General features: G+C 49.9%; 1 protein-coding gene across 3 annotated transcripts in view; it reads left to right on the forward strand.

Annotated features, from left to right (window-relative positions):
* Positions 1–24,829, forward strand: part of USP31 (ubiquitin specific peptidase 31) — a 30,328-nt gene that overhangs the window by 4,364 nt on the left and 1,135 nt on the right. For 2 of the 3 annotated variants that reach the window (XR_001524130.2, XR_001524131.2), the window contains exons 2-17: positions 6,523–6,660; positions 7,203–7,291; positions 8,180–8,272; positions 9,391–9,526; positions 10,045–10,189; positions 10,937–11,120; positions 11,623–11,734; positions 11,967–12,061; positions 12,582–12,659; positions 12,850–12,979; positions 14,234–14,353; positions 14,509–14,734; positions 15,117–15,275; positions 15,943–16,095; positions 17,091–18,646; positions 24,576–24,646. Coding sequence is in view for 1 of the 3 variants with exons in the window: in XM_015643189.2 (XP_015498675.1) it covers positions 6,523–6,660; positions 7,203–7,291; positions 8,180–8,272; positions 9,391–9,526; positions 10,045–10,189; positions 10,937–11,120; positions 11,623–11,734; positions 11,967–12,061; positions 12,582–12,659; positions 12,850–12,979; positions 14,234–14,353; positions 14,509–14,734; positions 15,117–15,275; positions 15,943–16,095; positions 17,091–18,631 (3,399 nt within the window). In the remaining 2 variants the exon portion in view is untranslated. Of the gene's footprint in view, positions 1–6,522; positions 6,661–7,202; positions 7,292–8,179; positions 8,273–9,390; positions 9,527–10,044; positions 10,190–10,936; positions 11,121–11,622; positions 11,735–11,966; positions 12,062–12,581; positions 12,660–12,849; positions 12,980–14,233; positions 14,354–14,508; positions 14,735–15,116; positions 15,276–15,942; positions 16,096–17,090; positions 24,362–24,575; positions 24,647–24,829 lie in introns of those variants that run through there. The other variant, XM_015643189.2, reaches the window with a different exon arrangement.

Consider the following 24,829-nt stretch of genomic DNA (forward strand, 5'->3'; position numbering starts at 1 on the left):
TCTCATTTTGGGGCAAAATCTGCCTACTGTGTTGGGAGTTAATCCCTAGCTCCTGAGTTCTGAGGGAGCTCCTGGAAGTGTTGGCATGGTCAGATCTTTGTCCCCTGTTGAAGCTGCAGTGAGAGCAGTTCTCAGTGGGGGCTGCTGAGGCAGTGTGGGTGTCAGGAGCCTTCGGTCCTGCTCCCAGAGCTGTCAGCCCCAGGCCCTTCTGCTCACCAGAGCCCTTGTGCCTTGCTAATGGGGCCAGTGATGTGTCAAATGTGATCTCCTGGATTGTATTTAATTGTCTTGCTCTCTGCCTAGCACAGGATCGGTTATTTTATTCTGGAGATGGTCAACTGCCTATTCCTAAAATATTTCCACAGAGAGCAAACTGTCCTGCCTCTGCACAGAGGGGTGGAAAAAAGGGACATGAAGGAATAAATGTGAGACCCTTCACCCTTTCGTCCTTGTCCCTTGGCTCTTGGTTCCTGGTGTTTCAGTTTCTGTGTTGGCCTAAAGAGGCTTTCAGTGGGTTAGGTAATGTGGGATGTTGAAGTCCAAGTCCTTCCAGTGGTAGTGTCATACTGAGGAGTCCTATGGCTGCTTTGGGAATTGGAATAGACACACTTTGAAACAAAAAGCAAGTTACAAATTTTCTACATCATTTTTGTGATGGTTCTTGACATCATGGAAATGTGGTTCACTGGGATCACAAAGGCCTGGCAGTCTTGCCACTTTACACCTTTTTTTTTTTATGTTCATTATCAATAAGATGTAAGTCCATTGTTGCATGTATGGTTTGTTTTGTTTTGCTTATTTTCTTGCCTATTTTTCCTTACAATTGCTTTACTCTCTGCACACATACTCTAAACTCCCTGGGAGGGGTTTCCTGCAGCACATCTGCCTTAAGGCAGCATCTACCTTACCTGTGAAATCCAAATGCTTTCTGGGCATTTCTGTGTTATGCCTCAAGCTTTGATCTGAGTGAGTACAGCACGGGGCTGGGGAGCCAAGGCTGAGCTGCAGAGTTCAGGGGTCGGATGTGGTTTGCTGAGGGGGTTCTGTAGAGGGGGCAGCAGAAGTGTGGTGTGGGTGCTCCTCTCCAGAGCAGAGGGTTGGGCAAGGCAGGAGAAGAGGCCTTGGTGTGGAACAGCTCTGCTGCTCCACTGCCAGGTGGCCCTGGAGGTTGGCAGCACCCTCTGTGAGGCTGGAAGGGCAAATGTACATCACTGCCAAAATGTGTTTTCTGTCTTCTGAGCTTCCAGGTTCTTATTTCCATTCTGCTTGTGCAAAATGACACATGGTGAAAGTATGAGAACTGTGTCGTGCCTGTGGAAGCAGTGAGGGGGATGTGTGTTCCCAGGCAGCTTAATTGGATCTGTGTTGCTCTGTGCTTTGTGCATGGCCACACTTGATTGGAGTGAACCCTTTCTTCCTGCCATTTGAGCAGAGCACTGCTTAATGAACTTGTTTGCGTGTGGTTGTGTCACTGAAGTGAATGATTGTTCTAAAGTACAAGAGGAGGCTTCTCAGAGCAGTAATGATGGGATTCCCCCTTCTCAGTTTCTGTGCCCAGCTTGGGACCTGGAGCAAAGCCTGGAGAGAGCAGGAGAGGTGCAGGTGTGCAGCTGGAGCTCCTTGGGCTGCCGAGCCCAGCCTTCACATCTGTCCTCTGTGCCAGCATTTACCGATAGTCCTTTACTGAACTGCTTCACATCTGTGCCATTCTCCTGCTCCTCCATCCCTTATTCCTTTGAATCCCACCAGTTGCTCTACTAGTGTAGCAGGAAAACAAGTTCTTGCTGAACAGTATGGCATTTCTGCTCTCCAAAGGGTGAATTCTCCCTCAGCCAGCACCGACTCCTGGCGCTGCCTTCTGGCAGCAAGAGCTGTCCTCCTGGGCAGGGAGGAGAGGAGCGTGCCACTGGGGAATGCAGCACCTAAACCCTCTGCTGTGTCTGTGCACACACAGCAGCCCTGGACAGCATCATCGGGACAAACTCCACTCTCTCCTTATGCCATGAGGGAAGGTGCTTAATGAGGATTAATAGGCTTCAGCCTGGAGGGGTGAGAGTGGCTGCTGGCATGAGAGGTGTTAGGCAGGGGCTGGTGTGGTGATGCTTCTTGTCTGGGCTTGAATGTGCTGCAGAATCCCTCTGGTGCTGCTGTGCTGCTCCCTGTAGTGCTCCTCTTGGCTTTGCTTCCTCAAGTATTCTCGTAAGGGCTGTGATTATTCCCTTCTGCATTGCACAGAGCAGGACTGTGGCTGCCCATGGAGCTGCCATGTCCCATGGGGTGCTGCCTCTAGAGCCCTGGTGCCTCTGAATGCCCACAGGGCAAGGGAGGAGTGTTTTGTCCTGTCCTGGCTGCTGTGACAGACCTCCTGTCATCAAAGCTCCCTTGTCCCTGTCTGGTGCCTGTGGTAAGGCCAAGTCCACAGCAATCTCTTCTGCCCCTGGATGGAGGAGCTCCCTTCCTCATCCCCAAGGCCTGAACCACTCTCCTCAGAAAAGAGCATCTCCAGAGAGGGGAAGGTGCTGTCTGTGTGTGAGCACAGTAAGTAATTACACAGACAGTAATTCAGGTACGTGTTTGTCTGCTCTAGAACCTGCTCAAACGCAAAACTCTGGTTGTTGACTTAATAAAGAGAAATAACGTGGTTGAGTATAACTGTTCAACAGAAGATAAAGAATAGCCTTTCTCTCCTGTGCATGTGTGTCATTGGGTCAGATCTCTAATGAGCTGACTTTATCTGTTCACGTGCAAAATCCTTCCAGACTTGCTTCCTAGCAGGGCCACACTGGAAAATAGCAGACTGGCATTTTTTCCTCTAGTTGTCTTTGTGATCTGGAACAATAATAGCAGCAAAGAAAAGGCCAGCAGTTCAGCTCTGTTTTGATCTATTTATTGCATCTTTTTGGAGCAGTAGATGAATTATTATTGAACTTTCAGTAGCTGGTAAAAATGATAATGTGTCTTTGCTGTAAATCTGCTTTATGGACAGGCAGGGACTGATATAGTTGCAGGGTGCTTGCATTAGGGGTACATAAGTGGGATTGATAGGAAATTTTGATTTTCCCCTTTTCATCTTTTTGGATGGAGCCACTTCATTCAGGCTGTCTGTGCACCACTGCAAGCACACCTGGTGGAAAGGAGGACCCAGCCAGCTCCTGCCAGGCTCACAAGGAAGGTGTTGGGAGGCTGCATCAGGGTCCGTGCCCACTCCTGGTGCCTCATAGCTCAAACAGCTGCACCAGAATTGTTCTGGAGTCATTCTTAATACCCTGTGGTGCTGGATGCAAGCTGGTCAGATGTGCCAACCCTACTTACAGGAGAACCAGATTAGGGGCAGAGGATTAACAGCTCTTGGGGGTTGGTAAATGTGCTGGTTTTGTGTTTTTAAAGCATTTGCTTCTTAACTCTGTATCTGAATCCAGTTACAGTTGCTGTTGCTTTACTGCAGGGCAAGCAGAATGAGGTGTTTTAAGTGATGAGCAAAAGAGGAGTCAAAGTTTAGGTTTCTGGCAAGGGCAAAGAAACCTTCTCCTGGGCTGGAAGGGCAGACTTAGAAAGTAAATATGGAGAGGTGCTGGGTGGTCAGTGCTCTGTGATGAGGTTACTGCTCGTTTGTCTGCTTTGCCTGTCAGATGTTCTGGAGCTGTTCAGGAGCTGCCAGTCTGGCTGCTGAGAGGCTGCAGTCTCCATCCATCGCTCAGGGCTGTGGGGACCCCCAGCTGCTGTTCAGCCCTGTCTGTTGCCAAGGGCTGTGAGAACCTCCCCGTGCTGCCCTCAGCCCACCAGGGAGGTGTGCCGGGCTGTGTGTGGTACTGACCCATCAGGCTTGGGGGGCTGCGCTTTAGGAGTTCCTGGCACTTGTCTCAATTGTTAAATTGTTTATTTGAGTCAGCACCTCTGTCTCAGATTTAATCATGTTCCTCAGCACTGACTCTTCTGATTGTGTGTCCATTGTTCCCCTCCACACGCTGCATGGCTGGGGGTGCTGCTGCAGCCCCCTGGAACTGGAATGGGCTGGGAGGAGAGCACACAGCATTCCCTGGAGCAGCAGCCTCTGGGCTTTAAGCAGCTGTGGCCTCACTCGTGGCAGCGCTGGCAGGAAGCGTGAGTGACACCAGGAACATGCTGCTGGTGCTGGAGTGTTTGTTTAGCAGAGCCTCTTGTGAGGAAGTTGCATCTGATATTTTGTAGTGCTTCCTGAATCACTTCCAACATCTTATGATGTGTCTCCACAGGCAGCTCTTTATCCTTAGTCCACTCAGGCTGCATGAGTGTTGAGAGAACCAGAGCAATTATGGAGGTGCTTCTGAGCCGAGCAGTGACACAGATACAGAGCAAGGCACGTGGCTGCTGTGCATCCATGGCCTCACTGTGCTGGGATTGGTACAGACTGGCTGCTCACTGTGGGCCACTGCATCACCAGGGACACACATCAGTAAGAGCCTGGGAGGCTCTGGGCTGACTGGAGTGACGTGCCTCTGGGGAAGAGGCAGTAACAAGTACTAGCCTGGATTCCCAAAGTCCTTATTTTATGTTTCTGTACAGAACCCCTCCATGTCCACTTTTCACTTGAAATACTGGATTTGCTTCCTCCCAGCAATGTCAAGAGCCTTTTATCGTTCACTGTGTCTAGACAGGCCCTTGAAGTGCAGTGACAGTGCCTGTTGGCTGAGCTGGCTGGGACAGAGGACACCAGATAAGGCCCCTGGCTCTGGCTGATGGGAGAGGGTCAGTGCAGGCCTGCTCCCATCACTCCTGCTCGTGTCGTGGCACAGAGGGGCTGCTCACTGCTGGGGACATGGCTGGTGTCTCAGCTCTTCTGTCCCTTGGTCCTCTGTGGTCAACTCACTGAGAAGAATGAGCTTGGCTTTGTTGTGACCTGCAGTGCTGTTGTGGGGAGTAAGGGACATCATCCCTTGGCACTGAGCTGGCCACAGTGGCTGGGAAGGATGGGTACAGCTGTTAAAACTCAGGTGTGTTACTGTAGGAGCATGTAACACTTCTGGAGAGATGTAGTGAGGTAACCACTAAAGACTGGACTACAATCTCTGCTTCATGTATTAGTGATTAATTTTCAGTTTGAAACTTAATGCAGTAATTTAAATGCTGAATTTAATGTCCAGTGTAGGTTTATTTGAACAAAGTTAATGTTTGCAAAACAAGTCTCTACATACATGCCTTACAGTCTTCCCTGCATCTTTGTCTGGGTGCATTCAGCTCACCTTTCTGCTGAAGGAGGCTGAGAAGTATCAGGCTGGTACCTGAAGAGACTTTTTTGGATGCCTTTTATGGATTATTTTATAATTTTATTTCTGCTGGTGGATTTTGCTTTGCTTAACAAGAACTAGGAGTAGAGAAGGCTCTTTGGTCTCCATTAATCTTCAAGTACCCATAGACTGCTTCAAATTTCACTCCCCCATAAAAAGATTAGCAGCAGCATGCCAAGCTGAGGTTACATTGGACACCAAGCAGAGGTGCTGGGGTCACACCAGTGTGGCACAGAGTGTTGGCTGGGGACCACTCCCATGGTTCAAGCTGTGTGCACAGATTTTATGTGGGAGGGTGCTGGTCCCTGCACAGCAAGGGCAGTAAATCTGCTGTCAGAAGGGCTGCACATATGTAATGAGAGCAGATTATTTCTGTTTTCCATTATTTTGCAGCCTTGAGACAGGTGGACAGATTATAGAGCAGAGAGAGTATATGTTTGTCAGTCCTTTCCTGACTCTTTCATCACCACCCCCTCCCTGGTGACCCCATTTTCAGAGGGATAAAGCGAGCAACCCAACCTCATTTCTCAAATCTGTTGCAAAGTCTGATTAGAGAAGTGGAGGAGCTCTGGCACGAGGTGCATGTGCAGCCTGCTGGGCCCAGGCTTTGCAGCCTTCCCACCCATTCCTGCCCTGCAGGTGCTGTTGGGGCTCTGCTCACGCCCCTGTCCCTCTTGGGATGTGCTCAGGGTCAGTCCTGTGTGAGCAGGGTTTCTCTGTGCCAGGCTTGTCAGTGCAGCACAGCATGGGCTGCTGCTGCTCCTGCATTGGCTGCTCTGCCATGCCATGGCTCCTTGTGTGCAGGGGAAGCTGCACCTCCCTGGCTGGGATGGTGGTAGAAGACAGTGTTTAGGATGAGCAAGTTACGTGTAGGGGATTCTTTCTTCCCAGTGGAAAAAATTCCATGTTGACCTGTCCAACTCCTGTGCTTGACAGAGTGCTGGTGGGGAATAGTTTTTCTCTACCTGCTTGACAATGATCAGGCTGAAGAAGCATCTGTGGTTTAGATGTCCTGCTCCTGGCTGAGTCCTGGAATTGGAGACCTAGATTAGCACTGAACACCTGCATCAAGGTTTTGGGAAATGTGTGAGCTCACCAAAGCTGCAATGAGCAAGACAGAGTGTGTGGGCATTAGGAGACTAAACTCTTGTTTTGCTTCAGCTTGAGCAAACAGAAGATTTCATGAGGGCAGGGTAGGTGTGATGGCATGGCCTCGGGTCTGCATTAGCTGTTGTTGCAGTGTCTCCTCTCTCTGCAGAACATCGTGTCCAAGAACGCGATGCAGTACCGTGGGAATGCCCAGCACGATGCCCAGGAGTTCCTGCTGTGGCTCCTCGACAGAGTCCACGAGGATTTGAACAATGTGGTGAATTCTGGTGGCATGCCTTCACTCAAGGTAGGGGATTCTGCTGGGAGACAATGTGGGTGTCTAACTTTGCACACAGGCTTTCCTTTTAAAGCAGTTCTCCCCATTGGCTTCTTAACTTCAGTAGTTCAGATGGAACAAAAGCTTGGATTAAAGTAATGTTTGCTTCTGCTCTGGGAGTGTAACCAGCTGTTCCACTAATCCCTGGCAAGTGCTCCCTGAGGCAGTTGTGTTTGAGAGGCTCTGCAGTGGCCAGGAGGTGTTACCAGGTGTGAGCCCCCCGTGCCCATCCTGAGCTGCCCTGCCCCCCTCGCCTTCCTGCATGCCCCCCTCCCCTTCCTGCGTGCCCCCCTCGCCTTCCTGCGTGCCCCCCTCGCCTTCCTGCATGCCCCCCTCGCCTTCCTGCATGCCCACCCCTTGGAGCAGAGTGTGCCTGGTAATTAAAAATGCTTTTGGCATTTTTCCGGTAGTTTTGGCTAAGGAGGGCAAAGTTTAACTGCTGTACTGGAGTCACTTGCTTGGTGCAGCCCCCACACCTGGGTGTGCCTCAAGGCTTTGTTCCTCTCTTTTAGCCACCACTGGAGGATGATGTGCTGCTTGAGGGTCCAGCCTTTCCCATCAGTAGCACTTTTGTGCAGGAACTCTTTCAAGCCCAGTACAGGTATGGTATTTTGTAAATCTGTTGAAGGTATGGGTGACTCCAGTATATTTCTAAACTGACATTAGCTCCCAGTACAGTTGGGACTGGTGTCAGTGTGTTAAAAGCTGAACTCCTGCTGAATTCCTGCTGAACTAAGACCTTGCTCTAGAGGAAAGAGAATGTCACTGCTTAGATTTGGTATATTCTGTGTAAATCTGCAGTTTGTACCACTACACCTGTTCCTGTGCATGGTGAAGGTGAGTCAGTGCTTCATGAGCAAAGGCTCAGGAAAGCCTTGTGCTATGGGGCTCACCCTGACTGTCAGAGGGAAGAGCCCATGGCAGGATCTGGAGGTGCCTGGGACTTAGGGATGCCCAGTGTGTGCAGAGTGCTTGTTATCTGCCACTTGGGAATCCTGAACTGAAAGTATCACTGCCCCTTTAGGGCTTTCCCTTGAGGTTCCCTGCTTTCTGGGAAGAGAGCTTTCTAACTTCAGAGCTATTGGAAGAGAACAGATGAATCACCAGTGTTTCTTGATGGCTTGTGCCTGGACTGCTGTAAGAATTATAATTGCTGGGCTTTCTCCCCAGTATTTGCCAACTTCTCCTTTGCAAAGGGGGAACTTGAAGCCTGGTGTAAGACACAAAGCCATTGTAAGGTGCAGATCGATTCTGAATGAGAATGGAGTTTTAGAGGAGAATAGATTCTTGTCTGGAGTTTTTCCTGTGTAAGAGCTGTGTGCACCCCAGTGCTGACTGTCTCTGTCCCTGTCCTGTCTTCTCTCTCTGAAGGCAAAACCCTTCCAGGGTTTCCCGTTGGATGTGCTGTTGGTGAATATGGGATTTGATGGTTTCTACATTCCCAGTGAAGTGAGATGTAACTGTGCCCTGTTATCCATGTTTGTCCCAGGTCCTCCCTGACGTGCCCTCATTGCCAGAAGCAGAGCAACACCTTTGACCCTTTCCTCTGCATCTCGCTGCCGATCCCTCTGCCCCACACTCGGTACGGAACCTGAGCCTAACGCTGGCTCTCTCCCTTGCATGTCATGTTGCTCCTTTTGCTACAGCAGAAAGACAGTATCAGCAACATTCTGATAAGTCATTTAAAAGATAGATAGGACTGTATGGGGATTTAATGTTTTGCTTTGCAGGTAAAATGGAAAATTGAGCATTTTACTTTTTTCAGAAAGGATTCCTATAGAAATCATTTGGGGAGAAAAAGTCTTTGCTTCACATGACCAAAATATTTTGCTTTTCACTTCACTTCATTTATATAATTTGAAAATTAAAAAAGGGAAAAGGATGAAACACACTTTGTTTTTTAAAAACAGCCTCACTGATGACTACAATTTCAAAAATTGAGGTTAAAATCTTTCCTGCAAAATGTTTTGCTTTTTTGAATGACAGCTGATGCAAATAAAGAGAAAAAGCTTCAGGGGAGGAAAAAAATCCAGATAAAATGTTCAAAGTGAAGATAGAGATGCACAGCAAAACTACCTGTGGTGTAAACAAACTCCTTCACCTGATGTTTGCATCCAGAAGATTTGTGTGGGTTCCAGAAGCAAAGGAACTGAGTGATGATAGGGCAGACTAAACATTGCTCTGTCACGTTTGCTCTGGAAATCCCTGCTTCACCACCACATGGAGGCTGAGGGGGCTGTCCAGGGAAGGTTCCCCTCCCTCCTCTCTCCCCAGTAGTGCTGCTGGCTGCTGCTGGAGGCAGGATTGAGGGCTCACAGGCAGCCTGTTCCCAGCAGCAGCTCTCCAAGTACTTCAAGGTGCTGTCTTATACTGACTGGCCCAAGCTTTCTTACAGGATCCCTGTTGGAAAACTGATTGCTTTCTCATTGAGAATTTTGGTTTTAACTTTGTGGGCCTTTTTTGACATGTTCTGCTTGTGGAAGCAAGTAACCCCAGGGCATTAGTAAGAAGGGAGTCTGTAAATCAAACACCCTGTGTGGCTGCAGCTGAGCACACCTCCAGTGTGAGGTGGATCTGAGCAGTCACGAGGGCCCTGTGCCTGGTGGGCAGCCTGGATGTGCCCAGGTTGGGCTGAGGCTGCTCCAGGCAGTGTCCAGAGGTGCTCAGCCCAGCCCAGCAGTGCTCCCACACTCTCCACAGGCCGCTCTATGTCACCGTGGTGTACCAGGGCAAGTGCTCGCACTGCATGCGCATCGGGGTGGCCGTGCCCATCTCCGGAACAGTGGCCAGGCTGCGGGAGGCTGTGTCCTCAGAAACCAAGATACCCCTGGAGCAGGTAATGGGCTGGGCTGCTCCCCTGTGTGCCCTCCCTGCAGTGGGAGGGACAGTGGAGGCTTTTGTCCCTTGTTGGATTTTTGGGAATCGAAATGTGCTGCCCGTGGTGGAACAGGGGAGCAGGATAGAGGTGGAAATGTGGATCGTGCTTTTCCCTGTGCATTGGCTGTTTGAATCCTGGTGATGTTGGAACAGCCCTCAGTGGAGTGTGCAGACCTGCCTGACCCCATGCTGATCTGTGCATGCTGGCAGTGAGGCAACCACTGGGAACCTACAGCAAATTCCTCTGTAGGAAGAGCTTCAAGAAAGCTGTTGAATTCCAACAAAACCTCTCCATATGTTGCTTTTACCACAGCTTCTTGTTTATGGTTGTCCTTTTCCCTGTTCCTTGCTCCTGGCTGATGACAGTGATGACACTCTTGAGGAGTGTCATCCCTTAGCAGGGAAATCCCAGCTGAGACACAGGGTCACTGAGGTGAACCCAGGGCTGGTTTGATGGTTCTGGTTTGCTGCCTGCAGATCGTGCTGACAGAGATGTACTACGATGGCTTCCATCGTTCCTTCTGCGACACCGACGACTTGGACACCATCCATGAGAGCGACTGCATCTTTGCCTTTGAGACCCCAGAGATCTTCAGGCCTGAGGGCATCCTTAGTCAGAGAGGTGAGTCAATAACTCCACTTAGTGCCGACCTCAGGTGACTGGTGAGAGAGGTTTGTGTGGAAAAGAATGAGTCCCACAAGCTGTTGATGTTCTGGTGTATTGATTTCAGCTCTGACTTTGTCCAGGCTCATTCCAGAAGATTTAATAGTGTTGTCAGCTGGGAGGTTATCAAGCAGTGTTGTACACTCCTTTCTGCCTCTTCTCGGGGCTGGTGCTGCAGGCCAGGCTGGCTTAATGTGAAATCTCTTGTCAGGCTTAATTTAAAGACCTGCTAGGGACCAGATGAAGCCACTGAAATTGTGTTATTTAAAATCAGATTGCTAGTGATGAATAAACAGTCTCAGGAATGAACAAACACTTTCCAAGCTCAAACTCCTTGTCCCCTCAGTGAAAGGGAATCATGGTGTCCTGGGAAGATGGAGTGTAATCAAAGGCAAATTTTATTATTGAAAGTAACAAGTTGGGTTCCCGACACCTGAGTTTTTCTGTGGGCAGTAAAAGCTGAGAGTGCTTGTACAACCTGCTGTTAAAAATCAGATGGGGAGCACTTGCATGTAATGTCCTTCCCTAAAGAAACAGTCACTGTGAAAGGTAGTTGCTCTTTGAAGCTATGTACAAGTGATGAAAATGCTCCTGATTCCATAGTGACCTGCTCCTCTGTAGCCCAAGGACGGCTTCTTGAGGGGGACATCAGGGCACTAAAGGCAAATGACATAATGAAATGTTTCCTTTCTCCTGATTTTTCAGGAATACATGTGAACAATAACCTGAATAACTTGAAATGTGGCACTGAGCACTCCCGAACAATAGCTTACTCTCAAGGAACGGGGAAGTCTGGAAAACTGGAACAGTCCTGTCCTAAACTAGCAGCAAATGACAAGATTGTCTTGCTGGTGTGTAACAGAGCGTGCACTGGACAGCAGAGCAAAAGGTGACTGGCAGCAGTGTGGTTGGAGTTACTCTTCTGGCTGCTTCCTAAACTGACCTGGATTTTACTCTCCTGTAGTCCAGGCTCCAGCTGAAGGAGCAGTAGCTTGCATCCCCAGCTCACATCAGCTGCTAAAGAACATGTTGGTGGAGAAGCATTCATGGGTGCAGCAAAAGATTTCTAACTTTGGTGAACTTCAAGTATTGCATTATTGTAAAGGAACAAATGCAGTCCAGTTGGGAGGATGTACCACCTTTGGTTTGAGAGCAGCATGTTTGACCAGACACTCCTATGGGTGGGCATTTTAAATTGGAGTGAAAATGTGGGGAGGGAGAGAAGTGAGAAAACCATGGCAAAGGCATTTGTATCAGCTGGAGCCTGAGAACTGCCTCAGCCTCTGAAGCTTCACAAAACTTCACATGAAGTTCTCACTTGTAGTCTGGGGTTCCAATTTCTGAACAGGATAATCTTTTAATTGTCCCTCAAATGCTTCTCATTCCCATAGGTTTGGCCTGCCCTTTGTGTTGCACTTGGAAAAAACAATTGCTTGGGATATTCTGCAGAAGGAAATACTGGAGAAGATGCAGTATTTCCTGCGGCCTGCAGCCTGCTTGCAGGTAAGACAGATGTCCTGTCTGGTCACCAGAGAGGAGCTGTTGGGTGCACAGGTCCCATTGCTCAGCCCTCTGTCAGCTCATCGGCACAGGCATATTTGAGACCTTGTACATCTGCTTTCTCGTGTCAAACGTGTTCTAGGGTAAAGTCTTTGTCAGCCAGTGCTGAGGGCAGTTTGCATGTGGGCAGGCTGGGCTGGAGCCCCTGAGCTGGTGTCTGCTCTCTCTGGTGCAGGTTTGCCCGTTCAGCTTGCGAGTGGTCAGTGTTGTGGGCATAACGTACTTGCTACCTCAGGAGGAGCGACCCCTGTGCCACCCAACAGTGGAAAGGTGAGCTGGCCCTCAGCTGCTGGGTGCTTCCCAGGAGTGCAGAGAGGTGTGTTAGCTGGGAGCTCAGTGTCAGCCATGCAGAAATGAACCGTCCTGGTGGGGATGTGTGGAATGGGCTGCAGAGGCCTGAGGAGCAGGGAGATGAGGGAGCATCCTGAGGAAGCTGTGTGAGAATACCTCAGTTGTGTGTCATGCCATCTGGAGTCTGTCTTCCCTGGGAATGGAAAACAGAATGGAAATATTACTCCTGCTATTTTAAATTCTTTTCTTGTGCCTTTGAAATGTTGGTAAATGCCTGTTCTGTAACAGGTGTACGTTGCCTTACAAAACTCACATACTTGGGTGAAGGCATTTACCAGCATTGCCAAGTGTTTTACCCTGTGAATTCCTTTTACTCCTTTGCAACTTGAGTTGTGGGAGTGGAGGAAGGATGAAGGGCTTGTGGAGAGAAATGCATGTAGAAGATAATGTAGACTTTGGATGGAAAGATGGTCTGACTTTTATCTGCTCCTCTCTGCAGGGCATTGAAGTCATGTGGACAGGGGGGAACTGCTCATGTGAAATTAGTGGTAGAGTGGGACAAAGAAACTAAAGATTAGTAAGTATGAAGTAAAAAACTTGAAACTGTGTTCACCTCACAGCTGCTGCTTGCAGCTTGCTTGTGTGAACTGTGCATCCTTCAGCAAACATGAGACCACTCAAACTCCACCTGTGCCCAGCCCCTGTCTGCAGGGACAGCCTGGGGAGCAAGGGGATGTGCTGGTAAATGTGGTGTCTCCCTGATGCAGCTTGTTTGTGAATACAGAAGAGGAATATATTCCAGACTCTGAAAGCGTCCGCCAGCAGAGAGAGCTTCATCATCAACCTCAGATCTGCACTTTATCTCAGTGTTTCCAACTGTACACCAAAGAGGAACAGGTAGATACAGACTGTGTACTCTGGCTTGTTCACATGCCACAAGAACTTGCTCACTCCAGAGCAGCTCTTTTCTGCAGACATTGATTCCTTGTGACAGGACAATAGATCTGTAACACAAGACTGGTTATCTGTGCTGCTAACAGAGCTCCTCTGAAGTGAGAAGATTGTGGGAGGTCCTGCTTCTGGATTCTTTGCTGCCCAGATGTTGATACAAGAATTTAATCCTCTCTTTGGCAATTTCCTTCTGTGAAACATTATAAATATTATAAAGGGTTAGGACAGTGTGGCTTCATGGGAGAGTTCTGGAGCAGTTGTGTGTTCCCAAGCTTGAGCAGGGCTGGGGTGGGCTCAGGCAGCCCCCACTGAGTGGGACCCCCTCAAACAGCAGCACAGTGACCACAGCTCAGTTCTGCAGGAACGTGGCTGCTCCTCTGCTCTTGGCTCTGCTCGTTGTGTGAGGCTGAAGAGACAGGAGTGACTGGTGTGCCACAGCAGGCTAGAAGGGCTCTGACCTGGCCTTTCCTGGCACGTGGGGGCCATCTGAAATCCCTTGGCAGTCTCAAATCTGCTGTACAAAGGGCTGGTCTAGAGCTGGTCTTTGGACCCAGGACTGAGCTGTAATTTGGGAGCCTCTCTTGTTGCTTCTTTCACAGGTGGGGGAAGAGTTTGACATCTTAAATCTCTGTGGCTGCTGACTTCTCTGAGCACTGGGCTGTGGAGGGAGGCTTGGGGAACAGGGAGAATCTTCAGTGTGTAACTCTGTGTTGTTGGGACTACAGAGGAAGAGGGTCCCCAGAGGGCAGTGAGGTGTTAGAGGGGACATCCAAAGTACACCTTTCTTTTTTCTGTTCTGATCTTTTCCTACTTTTTTTTTACTGCTGGTTTTCATGTGAGAATAATTTTCATGCTGCCAAAGCCTGCCTGCTCTTTGCCTTGGTTTTTCCTTTTCATTCTTCTCCACTCCCAAAGCACTGGCATTTATAAGGTGCAGAAGGATCCTCTGCACAGCAGCACTGGCTGAATTCTGCCTTGCAGCAGGAAGCGCCTCCTGAATGAGGCACACATGTCTGCTTGTCACCTTGAAAAGCATCATTGGGAGCCCTGCATTGCCAGTGAGCTTAAAAATTCTGGAGGGAGATGTGGCAGAGGGGTCAGTGTCTGCACTTTGGGCTTGGGGCAGCAGAGGAACAGTGGTGTGGTGCAAGCTGCCTTGGAATTTGAAAACCAATACCCACTTCTGCTTATTCCTTGTAGCTTGCCCCAGATGATGCATGGCGATGCCCACACTGTAAGCAGCTGCAGCAGGGTAGCATCACACTGAGCCTCTGGACCTTACCTGATGTTCTCATCATACATCTCAAAAGGTTTAGACAGGTGAGGATGCCTGTAGTGTTGCTGGAGGACTGCTGAGTGATGTAAGTAGACTCCCCTCTTTAGAAGCAGACATTTTTCCCTGTGTGTTCCTCACTGGGGTTTTCGCAGGTGTGTTGGCCTTGGCCTCTGCAGCTCATGCTCTTCTCTCTGCACAGGAAGGAGACCGAAGGATGAAACTTCAGAACATGGTTAAATTTCCCCTGAGTGGCTTGGACATGACTCCTCACGTTGTGAAACGCAGCCAGAGCAGCTGGAGCCTGCCATCGCACTGGTCACCCTGGAGGAAACCTTATGGCCTCGGCAGAGATCCTGAGGACTACATCTATGACCTGTATGCTGTCTGCAACCACCATGGCACCATGCAAGGGGGACACTATACAGGCAAGTGTCCTGCTGTGCTGTCTGTGGTGGAGCCTTTCACAAAGAAACCAGTTATATTGCTGTATGGAGTAAGAAAGGGAGTCACTGATGGAAGCAGTGTCACAGCTTACAGAAGGTGAACGGAGCCACCCCAAATGATGTTCTGTTCTGTTGATGTTTGACAAAGAAAGTCCTGAAATGTAAGCTGTTTAGTATGTTCTGGCAGCCTCAGGCTTCCATCTTGCCAGTCAGACTGGAAGATGATGCAAGAATAAATCTGTTCTTCACACTGTCCTCCAATTCCATCACAGCAGATAAGGTGATATTAAATATCATACAGCAAACCTGAGAGCAGTGGGAGTGAGGGAGTCTTACAGTATTGTAAATATGTATTATTTCTTAGCATATTGCAAGAATTCTGTTGATGGCCAGTGGTATTGCTTCGATGACAGTGAAGTTCAGCAACTTTCTGAAAGTGAGGTGTGCAAGCAGACAGCTTACATCTTGTTCTACCAGCGACGCACAGCGATCCCCTCGTGGTCTGCCAACAGCTCGGTGGCAGGTAAGCCCTGCTGGCTCTGTCCAGGGGTGGCTCCAAGTGGTCTTTAATGGATAGCTTGTCCTTCTGGAGAATTTTCTACCCAGCTCTGTTTAAACCCCCACTCTTGTGTCCCAGAACTCAGCGAGGCTTGTCTGAGTCTGTGGCTTTGTGTCAGAGGCCGTAGGAACTTTCCACCTCTTCTGCTAAGGCAGTTTTGGCAGGGAGGCTGTGGAGAAGGGGAAGCCCCTATGCCCCAGATGTGACTGCTGGCAGCTGCCCTTGTGCAGGACATCAAATCCTGACTTGCTCCTTCCCTGTGGCAGCACTCTCAGTCCCAAGGAGGCACCAGTAGTGCATGTGTTGGTGGAATCCAGGGTGAGCTGTGGGCAGGTGCAGGCTTGGTGACCTGCCCCTGGGAAAAAAGAGATTTTTGTGATATTGGTGTGGCAGCTGAAATGCTGCCACTGCACGCTGGTATTCACAGCACACTGGGACAAGTGCAGTTCTGTGCTCTTGTTCTGACCATGAGTGCTCCATGAGAGTGAAGCCCCGTTCCCTGGGCAGTGTGTGGGTGCTGGGGCGGTGAGGGCCAGCTCCGGGCTCAGGTGTGTGCCAGAGCAGAGCAGAGCAGTGGCACCTGGCTCCCTGGCTGGGTTCTGTGTGTGCTGCTGACGTGTGCTCCCTGCAGGCTCCACGAGCTCGTCGCTGTGTGAGCACTGGGTCAGCCGGCTCCCGGGCAGCAAGCAGCCCAGCGTCGCCTCCGCCGCCTCCTCGCGCCGCACCTCGCTCGCCTCGCTCTCTGAGTCCGTGGAGCTCGCTGGGGAACGCAGTGAAGATGATGGTGTGTACATTGCTGGGGGCACACGGGGCCTTGTCCTTCTGTTGTGAGATCCTTTCTGAAAAACAGCTGCAAAATCCGTGTTGCAAGGGACGGGTACAGAGCAGCTGTGAGAGACAAGAGCTGGCTCGGTAGGAGCACAGGTGGGCTTCTGTCTCATGGGAAAGGTTGGAGGAGAACAGGGCAGGAACCTTAAGGAGCCTTTCAAAGACAGCAAATGCCATCAACAAAACCTCTCAGTCAGGAGCTTCTTGTGCTTGTGTTCTCTTCTGGGTCTCACTGCATCACCTTTGTAGGGTTGCTGACACGGTGCTGACAGATTCAGCATGGGCACTAATTGCCTGCTGCTGTGCTGCAGGATGGTCCCAGGGAGGGAGGGAGGTGCAAATTCACTCATGTACACAAGTTACTGTTCAGTTCCTGGCTTCACCTGGTTCCTCCACACATTGTCTTGTAACTTCTGACAATGTGGAACTTCATGGGTCAGTCAGAGCATTTGGAAGCTGGTGTGGAGGTGTCTCTGCAGCAGTGACAACTGTTAGGTCTGGCCATGGAAGTCACACTATTCTAAAACAGTTACATTTTGTTTTTCTAAATACAGTTACACCACTTGATCTAGAGGTAGAAATCCTACTTTGTCTTTCACAGAATACTGGGAAATATTCTTTAATACAGAATCATAATCCTAGCTGGTGATCTTACCAGTTTCAAGGACTCTCATGGTGCAAACCTTGTGTTTGATCTCCTGCTGCTCAGGGATGAGAGAAGAATCAGTTAGAGGCTTCAGAGAGTTATTCCTGGGTGACCCCTAGCAAACAACACTTGTTGGTTTCCTCATTCAGTTTTTGTGCAAGAAGCTGTGCCTGCAGCCTGCATGGAGAGACACGTGGTGTGGGGTGGGTGGGCTGCTTGGCTCTCGTGGGGAGATGTGGATGGGTGGGGTAAACCAGCTGCAGCCTTGCCTTTCCCACTGAGACTGCCACTTGCTTTCTCTGCAGGAGGATTTTCAACTCGACCATTTGTCAGAAGTGTCCAGCGTCAGAGCTTGTCCTCCAGATCCTCTGTCACCAGCCCACTGGCAGTGAGTGAAAATGGTGTCAGGCCCTCGTGGTCACTCTCTGCAAAACTGCAGTTCCGCTCCAACTCCCCATCACGCTTCTCTGGAGATTCCCCAGTCCATACCTCTGCTTCCACTCTGGAGAAGATTGGGGAAGCTGCTGATGACAAAGTCTCCACCTCGTGCTTTGGCAGCCTGAGGAATCTCTCTAGCAGCTACTTGGAGCCCTGTGACAGCAGTCGGCGAGAGCACAGGACAGCTCGCAGAGCTCCTTTGGCTGTCATGGAAGGGGCGTTCAGGGAGGAGTCTGTTGTAAGGACATCCAGCTCAGACCTTTCAGATGGGTATGGTAAAAGCTCTGTGCAGCCAGACAGGAATCACCCTGCTCTGGACCCTTTTGATAACAACAATCAAATCGCCTTTGTTGACCAGAGTGATTCTGTGGACAGCTCCCCAGTGAAGGAGGTGAAAGCCCCAGCTGGGACGGGGCTGGCTGCAGAGAAGGCACATGACACCCCTAAGAAGGGTCACAGCTCCAAAGGAGCTTCTGAGCCAGACAAAAGTTTGAGGAAGGGAAGGACAGTCTTAGCTACCCAAGAGACCAAAGTCTCTCACTCTTCTCCTCCGCTGAAGAGTTCTCAGAAAGCTTCCCGGGCTAGAAGTAAGACAGACTCTTCTAGGGTCAGCGGGCGACACGGGTCTCCTGCTCCCACTCAGGCTAGGAAGGACCACAGCACGAAACCCCTGGAGGCATCTGTCCCATCAGCTCAACAGAAGCAGAAGTCAGGTTCTTCTCCATCCTCCACAGCTGCCAAGAAAGCCCCATCAGGCTCATTGACTAAGGGCTCTTCCTCTGGGAAGAGCAGGACTTCCGACCGCAGCCTCAGCAGGGAGGGCTCCAAGATCAGCCTGGGGTCGGATAAAACGAGCGTTACCAGCAGCTCCAGGACGAGCTCCCCACGGATCAGCCACTCCAGGAGTGACAGCAGGGCAGTGGACAGCAAGCACGTGCGCAGCTCCTCCATGGCCAACCTGCGCTCCCCAAACGTCGGCGTGCGCTCTGGGCTGAAGAGGGACAGCAAGTCAGAAGAGAAGGGTTTGTCTTTCTTTAAATCAGCCTTAAGGCAGAAGGAGACACGGAGGTCAGCAGACCTGGGGAAGACAACAATGCTTTCAAAAAAGACAGGGAGTGTCAGTTCCAAGTCAGGCAGTAAAAATGTGCTGGAGGACAAACCAGAGAAAGGTGGTGTCCCACCAGCCTCTCAAACCAATGCCAACATTACTACAAAAGAAAAACTTGTCTCAAAAGATGCCACATCTAACAAACATTCTCTGCTATCCAGTCGCAAGTCCAAGTCTTCCCAGCTAGATCCCGGAGTCCAATCTCCTCCTTCCAGTGGCAAGCAGTCTGCTGACAAGCCGCTGAAAAAGTTATCTTCCAGCATGCAGGTGTCTGTACGGCCTTCTCTGGAACCTCAGTGAAATGCTGCAATCCAGGTGTCTTTTCTTCTGCTGAGAAGCTAATTTATTCTGAGCTCTTGTTTTTTGTTCATGTGCCTAATGTATGTTTTGAGGAGAAGTTAACTGCAAGTTGTTAAAGCGCCTTTGATTCTGCCATCAAACCAAATAGCCACAGGCAGCCAGCACTGGTGCAAGTAGCCTAGCTGGAGTCATTGTTGAACATGAATGCAGCTGTCCATAGCACTTGCACAGGAGTCTCTGTCGAAAGTGCAACAGCTTTCTTCAGATTTGAGGGTTGGGACGTGACCCCCAGTTGTACTGACACTGGTGTGCTTTGTAGAGCTGTCAACTGATATTCCTTTGGTCTTGTTCTGGGTGGGCTGTGTCCACACTGGTGTATGGCCTTGTTCTGAGCTGTGGAGGATGCGAAGGAAACTGGAGAGACTGTCGCTTCTTTCTGCTCTCAACTCTTTCTCCCTGCTCCCCCCCATTTTCAAGCTTTCTAAAGGGCAATATTTCAACACTAATGTTGTTTCTCAGGTATATACTCAGCCAGTATAGGAGGGACTAGCATTAGTGACGGACAGAAAGGTACCTGTGTGTCTCTGTGCGTGTCTGTGTCATAGATTTAATTTTTGCATTCCAACAGCAGAGAGTTTGAAATGTGACCTGCAGTTTTTGTTGCTGTGTCTGTGAAGAGTTTTGCTTTGCCCATACCTAAGGCAACCTCTACCCTGTCCTGTTTAACTACTTTCTTCTGAAATGCTCTGCTAAACAACAGAAGAAATCCCTGGGCAGCAGCTGCTGGCCAGCTTGTCCTGTGGAAGCAGTGCCATGGGAGAGTTATGTCCACACACCTGGATGGCCATGATGCTGTCAGGATGCCCCTGTTCAAACTCCTGGGGAGCATTTCCTAGTGTGCTCAGACCCTTACCATAGTGGTGTAATTAAACCTCCATTATCTCTAGGGGTGATGTTTAGATCAAGTGTCACCCTGCCCTTTCTGAGCATGCTTTGACAGGCCCTCTGTGTGGGTTGGAGGGGCTGTACCCAAAGCCCAGAGCAGTTTTCCTGTTCTCTGGAGTGCTGTATGTTCTTCCCTCTGGCATGCCTGTGCTCTCCCCATGGGTCTGGCTGCCACATGTCCCTCAGTGGAAGGTTCCCCTTCTTGTTTGGACAACAGCCTCCATCAGGGTCAAAACACTACATCTACTGATGTCTTTGTTTACATGCCCTTCTTATAGGGGAGATTCCTCAAGTTCTGTAAGGTTCCTCTTAAGGTGGGTTTCGTAAGTCCTTTTACATCTATGTGGTGTAATCTTTTTTTTTTTTTTTTTTTAAATTCCATGATTTTTTATTGATGTGCTGCATATCCTTTATGTCCACAGCCTGTCGTGTAGGTTGTGACAAACTGGGCAATGTGCTGGGCATGCTCTCTGCTGAGCAAGGTCTGTGCCTGCCCAGTGCCACGGCACAGCTTGGGGCCAGGGGTGTGTGTGCTCTGTCCCAGCAGAACAAACTGGCCTGTGCCACCTCCCTTGCTGAGGTGCTGCTTGTCCCCAGCTCTGCTGGGCACCTTGCTGCTCTAGGATCACTTTTCTGCTCACCACACGCCTGCAGCAAGCTTGGGAGGGAAGGGTTGAGGGTTCTGGCTCCTGGGAGCGTGTGTGGGGCTGAGCTGGGAGTGCCACCGAGCTGGGCTCAGTGTTGGGGATGAGGCCACCCTTGCAGTGTCCTGTGATGTCCTGCTGTGTCCCCTCCACGTGCCCCAGCAGTGCCCACAGCTTGCACGTGTGATGCCCTGGCTGTTCCACCCGAACGTGACCGTCCCCTCAACGCATTCCTTCCCCCAGGCATTGTTTCAGTCTCATTTATTGCAAAGATTGCATTGCTTGCTTCTGAAATGTATGACTTGGATTATTCTTGGATTATTTTCTGTTATATCCAGCAGAGCAGATAAGACTTGCTTCACATTGCAGTACTTAAATTACTCCCTGAAATGTTGATGTTGAAGTATTTGTTTAAGGTTTTATCTGTATTAAGGTCTTACACTGTGTTGGCTCTTCTCTTGTAACAACTCTTCTAGCAAGAATGTAATTCCGGTGGCTTATGCTGACTCGGTTTGGGATCTTTTAATAGACAGAACTACTTTCTGTGCATTTTGCCATGGACATTTGTGAAAGGTTATTTTTATCAAATGACATTTTTTTTTTCATGTCATCACTCACTGAAGGGGTTTAAACTTGAAGCTGGTGTGTGGGTTTTGAGGTGGTTTTGCTCCTGTGCTGCATGCCTGACTGAAGGGAATATGAAGCCATGTTCAAACCCATGTTGTTGCTTAACACCAGTTCAATGTTTGTATCTGGAGCAAGAAAATGGTCCTTGGAGCTCTCATTTGGGTAGAAGGGAGATGGGACATCCTGGAATTCAAGTAGCTGATAAAAGTAGTTGAACCTCTGCAATCCCATGAGGTGCCAATCTCACTCTCTTTCTGCACATTCTCCATAATTGCTGTTGCTAATTGCTGCCAGCTCCAGCACTGTCTGCTCTCTTCTTGCTGCCAGACTGGATTTCTTTGTCCCTCTGGTGGTGCACAGGCTCCTTGCTCTGCAGAGGAGTGTCAGCAGGCAGGAGGGGCTGCACTGACAGCACGTACCCTCACCTGTGAGCTGCTCCCCTGCTGGGTTTTCTGCTCAGGAGGGTTTGGCATGGGGTTTGACCGACCAGGGTGCACCAGAGTTCACGTGGGACAGAAGGTCCAGGTGTGTGTGTGCAGGGGGAGCTCAGTCCCTGCTCTGTGTCTGCCTCAGGGCCCCTGGGAACAGCCACTCCTGTCACTCCACAGCTCTGCTTGTTGCTGTCACACATCTTCAGTAGTAAATGAGCTTCCTTGCACAGGAGAGGGTTGAAGGGTGTGGGTCTGGGAAACACTGTTCACTGGGAGTGTTAAATCAAAGCCTTGTTGCTATTACAGTCATGACTCCATCAGTGCAGTAGGATAAATGTTTCTGCAATGGAATGTAGGTTATTACAGGCCCTACTTAAAGAGATTTGGGGAGAAATCATCAGTCTTCTCTCCTGGCTTTAAAGCAGATTTATCTCTTGTCCCTTTCATGGTAGGAACTCCTGTCCATGGTGTTGTGTTGTCCAGCTGCCAGGATGTGGCATGGTACCAGGGAATACTCAAGAGGAATATGCCAAGTCCTTGATACCAACACCACTGTGGCTTTGCATATGGATCCTTCATGCAGCGGTGGCTTGAGGCTGTTCTGAAGCAGCTACATGTACATGGTCATGTTTTAAAGTTCCTGTTTGCCATCTGAAGCACTTATGGCTGTAGGGGAGGTGGGCTCTGCCATCTCTCCCAGAGGCACTGCTGCCCAGGGACCTCCACCTTCCCTGGGTGGTGGCACTGTAGGTAGGAAATCTCATATGGGCATCTGAGTGCGATGGGAGCTGCTGCCAGGTCTGTCCTGCCCAGCCCGTCTGGGGACAGCGGGGTCTGGGACCCTCCTGCCACAGAAGCAGATGTATGGCTCACGGTGATGGGCAGGGGGAGGCCCCAGCAGGTGAGCTCCGAGGCACAGCAGCCGTTCAGGCGGTGTTTCCAATCTGCCTGGGGTTGGAGTGGCCTGTGCCAGCGTGTGACTCGTATTTCACCCCACGTCCCTACTCTGCCACCTGCCCCTGGGCTTGGGTCTCTGGGCGCAGGAGAGCAGCGCCTTCATTCCAGTGCTCAATTCCTACAGGAGTCACCCAGAGACTTTTTTTTACCCTTTTTGGGCTGTGTCTTTTGGATAGTGTTTAGTAGTAGTAAAGTTATAAGCACATTTTCAATGACGTGTATTGAAGAGGCACCTTTTATTTGTATTAATCACATTTGATAGACAATTCGGTGCCTGCGGTTCTCTGTAACTTGTGTCTCACTTTGGGTGTGTAAATTGTTAACCCTTTCAGACTTATCAAATATGGATTAATAAAAACAAGATGCTTAGGATAGAAAGCTAGCAGCTTAACTGCACTTCTCCCACTGCAAGTGCCCTCATCGCCGCTGCTGCGGGGGTTTTGCTTTCTGAAGGCGAAACTCGAGCATGCCCAGCCCTTTCCCCGGTGCGAGGCAGCTTGCATGGCCGTGCTGTCCCCAATGCATGTCCCTACTAACTATGCAAGCCTCGAGGCCAGCGGCACCGCTCCGAGCTGCTGCTGGCACACAGGAGCATGTCCCTGGGTTCCTGCTTCCTTTGCACATCTTTGACTCTTTCCTTTGCAGGATTCTGCGTTACTGACGAGGCTGGAGCGCAGTGTAAGGTTAGAGGGATCGGAGCAGGGAAACGAGAACAAACTGACTTGTATTTTGTGTTGTTTTTCCTTTTGTTGGCAGGGCAGCCTGCTCAGGCTTGTAGCCTGTCCTTGCAGTGAGGAGGGCAGCTGGGCACACGGAGCTGCTGTGAGGGGAGCGGTTCCCAGCCGCCTCCTGCCGCCCAGACTGCTCCTGGGGCTTTGCCTGCCTTCCTGGGGAGCCCTGGGCTGCCTGGGTGTGCTCCAGAGCCCTCAGTGGTGCTGGGCTCTGAGCCGTGTCCTGTGGGCCAGCAGGGTCCCCGGGGGTGCCACACGGCCAGGGCTCGCTGCAGGTCCCAGGCTCCTCCTGCTTCTCATCCCTGCAGAGTTTGGGTGCCCTCCCCATGGTCAGCTGGCACGGAGAGGCTTTGGAAACAACATTCCAGATGATTTTACTCTTGTGTGTTCTTTTGTTTTTTAATTTTAGTTTGGTTTGGGTTTTTTTTTTTTAATCTTTGTTATTTGCCTACTAATCCAAAAGAATTTGGCAGTATCTAATGATACCTGTGGAGGGAACTGAAATTTAGTTTTAATCTGTGGTGAGATGAAAGTCCTACATGGTTTTCTCAACAAAAGCATCGTAAAGCAGTTACTATTAAGAGCTTTATTTTGTAAAAGAAAAGCACCTGAAGACTTGTACAATGTCTGTGTTAGATCTAAAGGCTTAGGGACTCTATTTTTTTAAAGGTGATAGCACTCAATTTATCTGCAAATAGTGTTTTTTAAAAGACACAGATTAAAACTAAGTGTAACCACCAGTCCCGGCTCACTCAGCCCTGCAGGGCCAGCCTCAGGCTCGTGTGGTATTTGTGAGTGCAATAACCCCTTTGGAGGTGCTACATTGCCTTGGGAAGGGTAACACAAGGGAATCCAGGCCACAAGTGGCTCCATTATTGTCCTGTGGCCTTCCAAGTTTGAATTTGTACTGATTTGCTCACCACCTGTGCCTCACCATTGGTTAAAATTGAATTTTAAGTCCTGTTGCAAATGCAGTTTCTCTTCTGGACACAATGTCAGATTTTACACTGGAATATCTACAGTTCTCAAACTGCATGTCACATCACTGTACCTGGTACAGGGACGTGGGGCTTTCCCACACCTTTGATATTCTCCTCTGTATTTTAATGTTTTTGACCTGTACAGTAATTGGAAAGCAGGCTGTCTACTTGGGGTTGAACATTGTACCATAAATTTTAAATTATTTGAGGACAACTGCATGAGACTGTGTCAATGCCTTTTATTATTTATTTGTATGTTTTATTATTCGAGGTGTATGCACTTTTAATATGCAGAATTTATATTTTTATGTTAAAAATCATTTTCTTTCAGAAAGAAGAGTTTGAATATGAGGAATTGGAATTAAGTGCAAAAAGGGGAATATGTAATAAAATACAATAAATTTATTACTAGGCATCCTGCCTGAGTGAGCATTTTTCCAGGCTGCTGGCTTCAGCCTTGCTGTGTTCCTGCCCTGCCTGCTCCAGGCCCTGGATGGGCTTGGGAGAGCTTCCCTGTGTGCCCCAGGGCTCCTGTGGGGAAAGCAAAGGCAGAGCTGTGTGCTGGGGAGGGGAGACACGGGCTCCTCCTTCCTTCCCTGCTGCTGTTCCTGATGCTTCTCTCTCCACAGAGCACCAGTCCAGGTCCTGCAGTGCTCAGTCCCAGGAGTGGGTGTGGGACCTGCACCAGAGCCGTGTGCTGGTGAGTTTGGCCCGTGAGCCCCAGGGCAGGGGGATGTGATCTGGTCCCTGCATCCATCCGTGCCTCATGTTGGTCCTCAGCCCCCCTCATGAAGGGGCTTCTCTGCACCAGAGCAGTCCCCTGCTACCCCCAGCCCCATCCATGCCCACTGCCCCCCACAGCAGTGAGGCCAGGCTCCAGACA

This window comes from Parus major, chromosome 14 (genome assembly GCF_001522545.3).
Source record: "Parus major isolate Abel chromosome 14, Parus_major1.1, whole genome shotgun sequence".
Classification (NCBI taxonomy): Eukaryota; Metazoa; Chordata; class Aves; order Passeriformes; family Paridae; genus Parus; species Parus major.